This window comes from Quercus lobata, chromosome 2, assembly GCF_001633185.2.
Source record: "Quercus lobata isolate SW786 chromosome 2, ValleyOak3.0 Primary Assembly, whole genome shotgun sequence".
In the NCBI taxonomy this organism is placed as follows: Eukaryota; Viridiplantae; Streptophyta; class Magnoliopsida; order Fagales; family Fagaceae; genus Quercus; species Quercus lobata.
This window is the reverse complement of record NC_044905.1, coordinates 51,686,881-51,699,380: the sequence shown is the minus strand read 5'-3', so window position 1 is coordinate 51,699,380 and position 12,500 is coordinate 51,686,881. Positions and strand designations below refer to the sequence as shown.

The window sequence follows — 12,500 nt, the reverse complement described above, 5'->3', positions numbered from 1 at the left end:
GAACAAAGGCATTCTGAGGAGCTGAAATGATATCTCCTAAAACCATACGAAGTCAAATAGCCAAAACTTTAGCAAGAATTTTATAAACCCCCCCCCCCCTAACAAGGTTGATAGGCCGAAAGTCCTTTACTTCCACTGTAGCAGCCTTTTTAGGGACAAGAGCAACGAAAGTTGCATTTAGGCTTTTTTCAAACTGACCAGTAACATGGAAATGATGGAACATAGCCATGATATCTGATGAGAATCCCCCAACAAGCTTGAAAGAAAGCCATCGGGGAAACCATCTGGCCAGGTGATTTATCCCCATTAAACTCCTTGATGACTTCATAAATCTCAATTTCCTCAAAAGGTCTCTCTAACCGATCCACATTATCCTCGGAAATCCTTGGAAAATCCAACACATCCGGGAAAGGCCGCTACTCTTGCTTCTCAGAGTATAAATTCATGTAGAATTGTTCAATATGGTCAGCGATCCTATCCTGGTTAGAAGACAAAGCCCCATCAATCATAAGATTTTCAATACAATTATTTCTTCTATTAGAATTGGTCATCCTATGAAAAAACCTCGTATTAGAGTTGCCCTCCTTTAAGTACAACACTCTGGACTTTTGCCTCCAACTAATCTCCTCTAACAAGGCTGTCTTCTCAAGATCGGCGCGAAAGGATGCTTTTTCCAATTTTTCCTCCTCTAAAAGAGGTTGATTGTCCTCTTTTACATCCAAAGCATTCAACTTACTCCATAATTGCTGTTTCTTGGCTGAGATGTTGCCAAAATCAGACTCGTTCCATTGCTTTAGATCTGATTTTAGAGCAGTCAACTTCTTGGCAAGAATGTAACTAGGAGTCCTTTGAAAGTGGTAATTCTCCCACCAAGACTTCACCTTTTCCATGAACCCCTCCTCCTTCAACCACATATTCTCAAAACGAAAAGGAATTCGCCCTCTTCAATGACTCCCACTCTCCAAAAGAATTGGAAAGTGATCAAATAACACTCTAGTAAGCCTTTTTTGGGAGAAATGAGTGAAATATTCTGCAAATATCGAAGAGAAGAGAAACCGATCTATTCTAGAAGCTGAGGTAGAGTTAGACCATGTGAAAAGACCTCCCTCCAAAAGATTATCCATTAGCCCATGAAGAGATATAAAATCTGAAAAATCATACATGCAGCGAATAAATCTTCCTGCCCCTAACCTCTCCGATGGAAAGCGAATAACATTAAAATCACCACCCAAACACCATGGCAAATTCCACCAACTAGCCAAGCCTGCCAATTCCTCCCACATAAATTGATGCTTTCTGTTCAAATTTGGACCATAGATACCTGTGAAAGCCCACTCAAATTGGTTACTGACGTTTTTGAACCTACAAGAAATCGAAAAATGCCCCACTGCTTCCTCTATCTTTTCAACCACCCTCCCACATGAGCAGAATTCCACCAGAAGCACTCTCTGAACCCAAATATAACCAATCTATATAAGGACAACTCCATATACTTCTAACAAGTCCTCTTGTAACCCATTCCAATTTTTTCTCTTGTAAACAAACGATATCAACCCTCCAAGTACTCAGTGTGGAGAAACCATCCTTTTTCTTCTTTTTTGGATTTTCTGGATTTATGTAATTTTTGTATTTGATTTGTACACCCCTGTATACTTCCTGTGTACTTGGGTGTGTCTCTCTTTTCATTTCAATAAATCCTTATTACTTATCAAAATAATAATAATAAAAAAAAAAAAAAAATTTAAGAAAAAATATCTAATAAACCAGAAAGAAATATTATGGAGTGAAAAAGTTCAACCTCTTCATACCAAAATGTATATTGTAACTGATGACTCATATCCTCATTCTCCCTAATTATATAGCAACACACATTTGACACTCCTAGCCCCCAAATATTTCCACTTTTTTTTAAATCTAAATGAGAAGTCAGCCAAAAATAGAAGTTGAAGCAAACAGGTAAACCGATGACAATAATCAAAGGATTAACTCAAGGAAGTAGGTACACATAATTAAAAGAAAAATGATATAAAGTCCATATTTGACATAGATAAGTATGTTTGTCAGCATGCCTAAATAAAGATATCTTCCAGTCCAACCCCCACAATACTATCAACACCCACTGACTTTCAAAAGTTCGCTAAATCTCTGCTATGAATTTTATGATTCTGAACAAAAAGTGCATAAAAAAGGTGATGGATGGGAACATCTATGAAGACTATAGTTGCAAAACAAAGTCAAACTTTTAACAATCTCTCTCTTGTCAACCCAAAAAAACAGAAAGTGTTATCAACAAGTATTAGCAGCTATATAAATCCACAGGTTTGACAGAAATAAAAAGAGAGATCCCTGAACACTCCCAAATACATTTGAGGTTCTAATGACAATGAAAATAAAATCAAGAATTTACAAGTTGTGCAGGATGAGATATTGCTGCCATAACCGTGTTATCAAGAACTTCCTTGAATTCAAATGGAACCTGCAAATGGACAGATCAAGCACCAGCTAATCAGTGATAATAGTAACACCAGACTTCTTTTCATATGCTGTAGTGTTAAAGTATGTACTTTATCCAAATCAAAACACTATACCTTTTTCTGCTAACCTAACGTTTAGAAGACAAATCACTCTAATCTTGTGCTTATTTATAATAAAATAATGATAACAATTTCTTTTTAAAAAAAAGCATTATTTAAAATATGTCAAACATGGTGCTCTATACAAAACAAGCTAAAGAAGGACCAGAGAACTAAATAGAATCACATGAGAGTCATCCCTTACCTCTCCCAGTGTTTTCAGGGTATATGACAATGTACGTAAGGCAGAAGCTTTCATGGAAGGGCTAGCATCATGGGACTGAAGCTGCAAAGTATAAAGAGAAATTTTTTTCCATACAGATACCTCTAAAAAAAAACCTCAACAATTGAAGACCCAATTGAATTTTTTTAACAAACCTGCGTTCCAAGGAAAACCAAAAAGTTCCTTTGAGTGGGTTCTGTCATCTGATCAGTTATGCCAACCCGAAGGATGTAGAGAACACATGCCTTCAGTAAATCATTATTCATAAGACAAATTGGTCAGTAGCTTGATTTTGTAGAGCATCACTTAGGTACTTCATTATAAGAAAGCCACCAAGGGAGCCATTATAAACACTTATACTAGTCATTGTAGACTCAGGTTATACAAATTAATAAGGCACTTTTACAATTTACAAGAATTCAGTTTAAACGTAACAAACTAGTAATTTTCAAATAATAATTCAATCCATTTACTGCATATAGAAAAGTACCATAAAACCCCATAAACTCTAGCAGACAATCCTTTCCAATTCTAGCAGATCTGAAAATGTTCCATGAAGACATTCTCGCGTAAGCCAAAATAAAAATGTAAATTGGACAAATTTTATGCATCAATGGCAGAACTGGCAACCTATCATTCAAACTCATGTAAGAAGTTGAACTCCTATACAAAGATTTAAAGGGTGTATTAGTATTGAATCTCTTGATCTTATTTATTTTTCCTTAATATAAGTTCAATATATCAGTAAATCTTGGGGATTGTACTAATATATGTGTAGCATACTGCTACATAGTTCTCTAAAATGACAATATCTTTCCTACTAACAGTTTTCTACAAGGTGCCACATCAATGCAAGACTGAAAGATATAAAAATTTACCATCAATTGAACTGAAAATGAAAGACAACATCAGACACCTATGTCGTCTAAGAAGAAATTAAGAACAATGAACAAGGATAAGCCACAAGTCAGTTCATCTTTTACCCCATTCAATTCATTTCCTGTTTTGCTACCCTTTTTTCTACCAATAAACAATATAAGAGTGCAGAACAAAGTTAAATAGTCTTTTTTCTGGGGGGGTGTGGGACACAGAAGTCATCTGATAGTCATATGTACTTGAGAGGAAGAATATAAAAACAAATCTATGATGCAAATTTTAGGGAAATACCAATGGATGGGCATCAATACAAGTATCAGCACCAAGCATGTCCATAACTTGCAAAGCAAAGTTTTGAAGCTCACTATCTGGATGCTGATACTTTAGACGAATAGCCTGCAAAGAAGAAAGAAACATTATTAACCAAATTACAAGGTAAACATATATAACTGCATTAAAATCAACCTATCTACAAAGCAAATTTAAATATGGCTGCAAACTGACCAAAAATTATGTGCTAAGTTCAAGCCAGAAGTAACACATTTCTGATATGAGTGGGGTAAGATTGGGTAGATTTCAGAGCTTCTCTCTTTCCAGAATTTCCATCTATTTTCAGTTTACTTTTTTTTCCTCAAGAGTTTGTGTAAATTTGTGAATTCCATTTATTTCTTCATGGATCTATGTTCTAAAGTTCACATATTATAGAACAAATCAGTGAGTTTTGAGAACCCAAACCAACCTTTGGTTTCAATGCGAGTTAGGAACAATGAGAATCCAAAGGACAAGTCAAGTTAGCTAAACTCATGATGTGATACCCCAATTTGATTAATTGTGTGATGTATGTGGGTGTGTGATGAGTCCCACATTGGGTATTTACTAGGTAGATCTGAGCTTTATTAACAATAACAAGGAGTCTCAATTGTAACTAGTCCTTTTGAGGTATAGCGCAAATGTGGCTAGCGCAAATGTGGCTAGCGCTTTTTCTTTGGGTCGTTACATATGGTATCAGAGCCGGCCCGGTAATCCCATGTGGGCTCTGAGACACTACCCCACAAAGTGGGCCCTAACGAGGACGTAAGGGATTTAAGTTGAAGAGATTGTGATGCCCCAATTTGATTGATTGTGTGATGTGTATAGATGTGTGATGAGTCTCACATCGGGTATTTACTAGGTTGAACTGGGCTTTATAAACAACTACAAGGAGCCTCAATTGTGACTAGTCCTATTGAGGTATAGCGCAGATGTGTGTGGGTGTGTGATAAGTCCCACATCGAGTATTTACTGGGTTGAACTGAGTTTTATAAACAACTACAAGGAGTCTCAATTGTGACTAGTCCTTTTGAGATATAACGCAGATGTGGCTAGCGCTTTTCCTTGGGTCGTTACATATGGTATCAAAGCCAGCCCGGTAATCCTGTGTGAGCTCAAAGACACTACCCCACAAAGTGGGCCCAAACGAAGACATTAGGAATTTAAGTGAGGGAGATTGTGATACCCCAATTTGATTGATTGTGTGATATGTGTGGGTGTGTGATGAGTCCCACATCGAGTATTTACTGGGTAGATATGGGCTTTATTAACAATTACAAGGAGCCTCAATTGTGACTAGTCCTTTTGAGATATAGCGCAGATATGGCTAACGCTTTTCCTTGGGTTGTTACATATAACATTTCTAGATCTTAAAGAAAAATCCTTTATGAAGGAAATTGAGAAGCTGAGAACTGCATTAAAACAAAGCAATGCTTCTATTAACAATCTATGGGGACCAAGGAGGTTGATCACTCTGGTAGTAGAAGAAACAAGGGAGGGGAGTGATTTCACTGGCTGGTGAGGCAGAGGAAGACTTGGCAGTGTGTTGAGCAGATGTTAGCATCTTCATCACGGAGTGAGAATGGGCAACTCTTGGTTAAGCGATGCTATTTTAATTTCAATAAAAATTTTGTTACTTATCAAAAAAGAATGTTAAAAACTCCATGGATAGTTTGCAAGGGAGCAAGAGGGTGCTGTCGCCCCAAGTGCCAATAATGGAGGCTAAACCAAAAAAATTCCCTAATGAGGGGTTGCAATGTCAGGTAAGGATCTTGTTACTACAAAGGTGACAGCTTCTAGTGTTTTTTTTTTATTAGTAATAAAAATATATTAAAAAGAAGAAGGGTGTCACCTGAGTATGCAGGAAGTATACATCAAGGACAAAAACAAATCAAGTGCATAAAGTACAAAAGTCCATGAAGCCATGGACTAAAAAAAAAGAACGAAAGCCTAACACTGCAACCCAATCCAAAAGTGTCTTAAGGAAGAAGAGTTTAAGATCTGAAACTGATCTCTCTAAATCCTCAAAATGCCGGTTATTCCTCTACTACCAAATGCACCACATCAAACAATGGGGCACAACCATCCAAATGGCAGAATTCTGATGCCTCCCAAACTTTCCTTGCCAACAAGCCAACAGCTCCACCACTGTTTTCGGCATAACTCAGTGAATGCCAAACAAAGTAAACACCATAGACCACAAATTAAAAGCAATAGGGCTATGGATAAGGAGTTGGTCTACTGATTCCTCATTTCTTTTACACATACAACACCAATCCAAAATCAAAACCTTTCGTTTCCTAAGATTATCAATAGTCAAAATATTCCCCAAAGCTGCAGTCCAAACAAAAAAAGCAACTCTAAATGGGACCTTGGACTTCCCAACAGTCTTCCAAGGTAAAGACTGATCGAAACTTTTTGTCAGAACCTGGTAATAAGAATGAACAGCAAAACCTCTTCCTATAGCAGGTTTCTAGACATTAAACTGTAAAAGGATTCCAATTCCCAATCTTCACTGTATCTTCTAAAATTTAGATCCTAGAAAAGAACACCATTTGGGAAATTCATCAAATCAGCCACATAGGCCTCCTTATTTCGACTAAGAAAAAAGTCTCAGATAGAGCACACACAAAGAAGTGTCCCAAAACCAAATATCCTGCCAAAATCTAATAATAAAACCGGCCCCAACCTCAAATTGGATGTGACAAACAAAAGATGGCCAACCACAACTAATAGACTTCCATCCACAAACTTGCTCCATAAGGGCCAATAATGGGAAGAGAGCACCAACCTCCCCCTTCACAACCATACTTTGCCCCTATCACTCATTCCCAAATATCCATAACCATTTTCCAAACAAAGTTTTATTAAAACTTCTCAAACTTCTAATAGCTAAACCTCCCAAATGAAGAGGCGCGCAAACCGTAGCCCATTTCACTAGGTGAGTTTTTTTAACATCCCCCATACCACTCCAGAGAAAATTTCGTTGAAGTTGCTCAATACGGCTTGCAACCTCCACCAGGATAGGAAAAAGAGAGAGAAAATAAGTTGGAAGATTGGACAAAGTACTCTTAATAAGAGTAACATTACCACCTTTTGAGAGATACAATCATTTCCAACCTGCTAACCTCCTCTCCATCTTCTCAATAATTGGATTCCAAATAGAACTATCTCTGACATTAGCACCCAGCGGAAGACCTAAATATTTCATCAGGAAGGAGTTTTGCTTGCACTCTAGCACATCCACCACATCTGCTATATTTGGAACCACACCCACAGGGACCAATTGAGACTTACCCATATTAATTTTGAACCCAAAAACAACTTCAAACCAAAACAGCACCAGCCAAAGAAACAAAATCTGACCAAGATCAATATCACATAAGACCAAGGTATCATCAACGAAGAAAAGATGGGGTCACCTGTAAAGAGTTACCCGTGGGACCCACCCTAATACCAGACATGAGCCCATTCCTCACTACCTTATCCAACATTTTACTAAAAGCATCCATAACAATGACAAACAATAAAGGGGATAATGGATCACCTTGTCTTATACCTCTAGAGTTTTCAAAGAAACCACACGAAGTTCCATTAATAAGAATGGAGAATTTAACAGTAGAGATGCAGAAAAAAAAAAAAAAAAAAAAAAAAAAAAAAAAAAAAAAAAAAAACCCATCTTCTCCATTTTTCAGAAAAACCACAACGATCCAACGTATAAATGAGGAAGTCTCAATTCACAGGATCATATGTCTTCTCTACATCCAGCTTACACCACCCCAGGAACTCCTGATTTCAGCCTACTATCCAAGCATTCATTGGCAATAAGAACGGAATCTAAAATCTATCTTTCTTTGACAAAAGCATTTTGAGATTCATAAACAATATCCCCAAGCACCATTTTCAACCTGTCAGCTTCTAGTGTTAATGATGGATTGTCCAATTCAAACCCGAATGAAAAGGGTGGGAATGCACCAAAGTTTCTCTCCACTACAAATCAAACCCCTAAAAATCAGGACAATGTCTCAAAAGCCCAAGTGAAAGCAGTCACAGTCCAATGGAATTAGAGTATTTTCAACCGGGAGAGGATGCCCTTGCTTTTGGATTATATGAGGCCTAATTAGTACCAACATTCTGTCAGATGAGTGATATTTCAGCAATTGTTATTCCCCTTCTTTGCTTATTGACCAATTTTTGGGGGGAAAAAGGTCTGAAGCAACATCAGAAACTAGACAAATAGGAGTTGTGGTTCAGTCAACTATTCCCACTGATAACCCCACTTTTCAAATTACCACAGTTAAATTGGATGGACATAATCACCTAGCTCGATCACCTCCTTAAAAGTAGGAGGAAAATAGGCTATGTTAATAGAGCAATTCTTGAGCCTAGACAAATGATTCCACCTCTGGTGAGTGGGAGTCTAAAAAAATATCAGCTTTTGCAATCTATGGAACCTGAAATTAGTAGTGAATACCTGCTATTGCAAACTGCCAAGGAGATTTAGAATGTTGTGGCTCAAACTTTAAGCTCTGAAAGGGATTATAGTACAGATTTATGACTTGAAGTGTTACATACATTAGACTAAATAATGGGGATGGCCTCAAAAAAACTAAGATCACGTCTTTCTGTCTCACTCAATTCAAAATTGTTTGCCCATGTTCTTTAAATTGAATGTTTTAGGTTAGATTTTTCCATCTATATATTTTTTTAATTTTTTTACAATGAAACAGATTCTCTCTTACGTACTTCGAAATTCTGTCAAATACAAGAGCTTTTTTTATAGGTTTATTTCTGCATCTTGTTTGATTTTTTTTTTTAATAAAAAAATTAAAATAAATAATAATATTAATTATAATAATAATTTATAATAAAAAAATTAAAAATATATAAACAACAAAAAAAGAATCTATATTTTAGGAGGGATGCTCAAAATTTTCCAAGAAGCATAATAGATGATATCAAGAGTTGCTAATAGAAATTAAATCTTGCAAAAAAAATATATATATATATATATATTTGTTAATAGAGTTTCAACCTATGGCATCTTCTATGATAATTATGTTATTTATCATCAAACCAAGATACCAATCAGTTTTTAGTACAGACGGGAATTGAACCCCAAATCTCTTATTCAACCATCAGAAACTTTACTAATTAAGTTAACTGGAACTCATAAAAGTATGTAAAATTTGATGTGATGAGTTTTTAAAATTGTATTTCAATATTATAAAATAATTTCACAAATCTAGACATAGCTTTTAAATTCAACATTTATTCATCAATATTGATTGAGTTTGTGCCTTCAAAGTTCCATGGAAAAGTCAAGGGAGTGAGAGTAATAAAAGTCAACACCACAAATGTCAAATGGATAGTATACACAACGAAGCCAGCAACTTTGCTGGGATTTTTGGAGTTATTATCAGGGGTCTGTTCTGAACTTCTGTGAGAAACCAAGCAAGCATTTTGTGTTGTTAAATTTCTTGGAATGATGATGAAGGATTGTAGGGGAGATCATTTTTTGGTTGTGTGGTTCCATTCTTTTCAGGAAGGATTAGAAACAGAAAGGGGGAGTGGAGAGACTTGCTTGAGTGTGATTATAAATTACAGCAACTGCTTATTAGTGGGAAAGTTGGTGTAACCGATTGAAAATGGCTTTTGAATTTTCATAGGTTATGGTGTGGTGATATATCAACTTAATTATATGTCCTGTCTTTATTTCTTAGGAAGACTAAGTTAAACAATTCTGAGGTTTTTTTGGAAACTACATAAAAAAAAGGACATCAAGGATCCCTACTGCAAATATTTTTCCCAAAAAAAAAAAAAAAAAAAAAAAAAAAAAAAAAACCTAAATTTTAGGATTTTGAAAATTATGCATTTTAACGGTTTGACTGTATTATCTCAAGTTTTTTAAAATTGTATTATTAGTGTGAGGGTATTTTGGAACATCTAAAAAGTATACACCAAAGTGGGGAATCCTCTTTAAAGTGGTATATGTTAAATTACCAAATTCTCCCAAAAGCTTAAGTTATTAAGAAATGGTAAATTTAATCACTTAATCATAATTCTAACATTCTCCTTCACGTGTGAGCTCAAACTCCTTTTTACTAGGTGAGGCCCAACACATGGAATTTTTAACATTTTAAATGAGAGGTAGAGCGAATACAGGAATTGAACACAAGATCTCTTACTCTAATACCATGTTAAATTACCGATTCTCCCAAAAGTTTAAGTTATTAGGATATAGTAAATTTAATCATTTAACCACATACTTCTAACACTCCCCCTCGCGTGTAGGCTCAAACTACCTTTTAATAGATGAGGAGTAACACATGGGATTTTAAATGAGAGATAGAGTGAAGGAGACAAGGATCGAACTTAGGACCCCTTGCTCTGATACCATGTTAAATTACCAATTCTCCTAAAAACTTAACCTATTAAGAAATTGTGAATTTAATTACTTAATCATAATTCTAACTATCATTTCCAGCCAAAACATTAAAATAAAATCACTTCAAACTATTACTAGTTATAAACCATATAAACATAGAGAACTGTCACATATGTTAGGCTGATAATGGACTAGAATGAAACAGTTTGTTCTTTTGAACAACTGAATGACAAACAGCCTATTTGATACTTGATGCAAAACAGGTAACGAATGCAAAAATGCGGAATAGTTACTCAAGCTTATTCCTAAGTAAAAGAAAATCAACTCAAATTGCAAACCCTCTCAACCACAAGAAAAAGAAGAAGAAGATATTTGGGAACCTTTTGGGAGAGGAGGGGGGTGTTAGAGAGCAGATATGATCAGCAAAATCTACCTGTAAAAAGAATACCCAAGACAAGGTTAAGCCAACTCGTATATCCTTAGAGCGAGCTCCACTTGCTGCAAGTTAAACAATACATGAGAAACAGTTGAATGCCAAGAAGTTTGCACTTACACAATTGTAAAGGATTAGGCCCATTACCCCACCCCTAGAAGTTTTCTTTTTTCATTTTTCTCTAAAAGGTAAATAAATCATTTTTCACTAGATGAAATTTTTTTTTTTTTTGATAAGTAATAAAGATTTATTGATATCATTTTTCACTAGATGAATATAATATTTTGACAAGTAAATGATAATTTTATTTAAATATAATCAATGAAACAAGTAGTTTAAAATTACAAGTGAGATGTAATGAATCTACAAAATTATAAAAATAAAAAAAAATAAATAAAAAAAAGAGGTACAATAGGGATGTTGCCTAATGCAATCATCCAATCATACAAAGAAAATTAAATATACTGTTTAATGACATGAATGAAGGTTCTACACCATCAAAGATCCTGCTATTCCTTTCTCACCAAATAATCCACAAAATACACAAAGGAACATCCTTCCAAAATATGTATATTCCTGTGATTATTGAACCTTCCTTGCCATGAAGTCAGCATTTGGATCTCAAAATAAAGCAAACACAAGAAACCACAATTCTCAAGCCATAGGACAAAGAAGCAAGAGATGCTCAATTTGTGAAGGAAACTAAAAACATGTAAAAGACTGTTTTCAGTTTCTAATTTTCAAAAATCAATGAAAATACGCATTTAATTTAATGAATTTGTCTCATTTAATGAGTTAGCATTAGAGTTAAATTCTTGTAACAACATATTTTAGTATTTTCTATTTTTTTCTTCAAAAACTATTTTTTTAATTTTAACTAACCAAACATGTTTTTGATTTAAAAAATACAAGAAAATTGTTTTTTTCTTTATATTCCGAAAACAAGTTTTTGAAAATAGAAAATAAAAACTGTTACCAAACATAACCTTAAACTTCCAAACGCCCACATAAATGGTTACTTGAAGATTACTAGGCCCTTATGACACTGCATAAGCAGGATTATACCTTTTGTGAAGGGCAAAGCTAAATGCCTTTGCAAACCACCTTCTAATTTCTTTGCTGGAGGAAAAGGACCTTTTCCCCTTGGTTGAACCTAGTAAGAAAAACAAACTGTGAGACAGAGCTATCAAAGAGAGAATCCCTCTAAACACAACATATCATACCTGTGCCTCAGGATTCATTCCGAGAGCAAGCAAGGAGCCCAAAGCTTCTGCAAATGCATCCCGAACAGATGAAACAGGATCCTCTAGTGCCTACTATGAGTAGCAGTAAAAAGAATAAATTGAAAATTATGACAACAAAACCTCAAAGATTGACATATTAAATACTAAAAAATCAATCAGGAAAATGTCACAAAGAAGAAAACCTGCCTTCACACAATAAGCGGCTGAGTTATCAAGTTCACCCAAGCCTAAACCAGGCCCTCCAATGCTGGCAAATGCCTTGAGACATCTCGCTGCCGCTATTCTAACAACAAATGACTTATCCACAATGGCAAATCGCATGATAAGACGGTATGCTTCAGTATATGCTGAAGAAGCAGCACTACCACCAGAGCCTTCCAAAGCATTTTGAAGCATATGTAGAGCCTCCTGTCTCACAAAGTCCTGAAATTTAAAGAATACAAGATAGAATTTA

General features: G+C 35.3%; 1 protein-coding gene across 4 annotated transcripts in view; it reads right to left on the bottom strand.

Annotated features, from left to right (window-relative positions):
- Positions 1-12,500, bottom strand: part of LOC115975809 (protein SWEETIE) — a 71,074-nt gene that overhangs the window by 47,277 nt on the left and 11,297 nt on the right. For all 4 annotated transcript variants that reach the window (XM_031096798.1, XM_031096799.1, XM_031096800.1 and 1 more), the window contains 8 exons: positions 12,233-12,469; positions 12,026-12,115; positions 11,868-11,955; positions 10,803-10,867; positions 3,964-4,068; positions 2,952-3,041; positions 2,779-2,859; positions 2,408-2,476 (listed from right to left, as the gene is read on the bottom strand). In XM_031096798.1, coding sequence (XP_030952658.1) covers positions 2,408-2,476; positions 2,779-2,859; positions 2,952-3,041; positions 3,964-4,068; positions 10,803-10,867; positions 11,868-11,955; positions 12,026-12,115; positions 12,233-12,469 — 825 coding nt within the window. The remainder of the gene's footprint in view (positions 1-2,407; positions 2,477-2,778; positions 2,860-2,951; positions 3,042-3,963; positions 4,069-10,802; positions 10,868-11,867; positions 11,956-12,025; positions 12,116-12,232; positions 12,470-12,500) is intronic.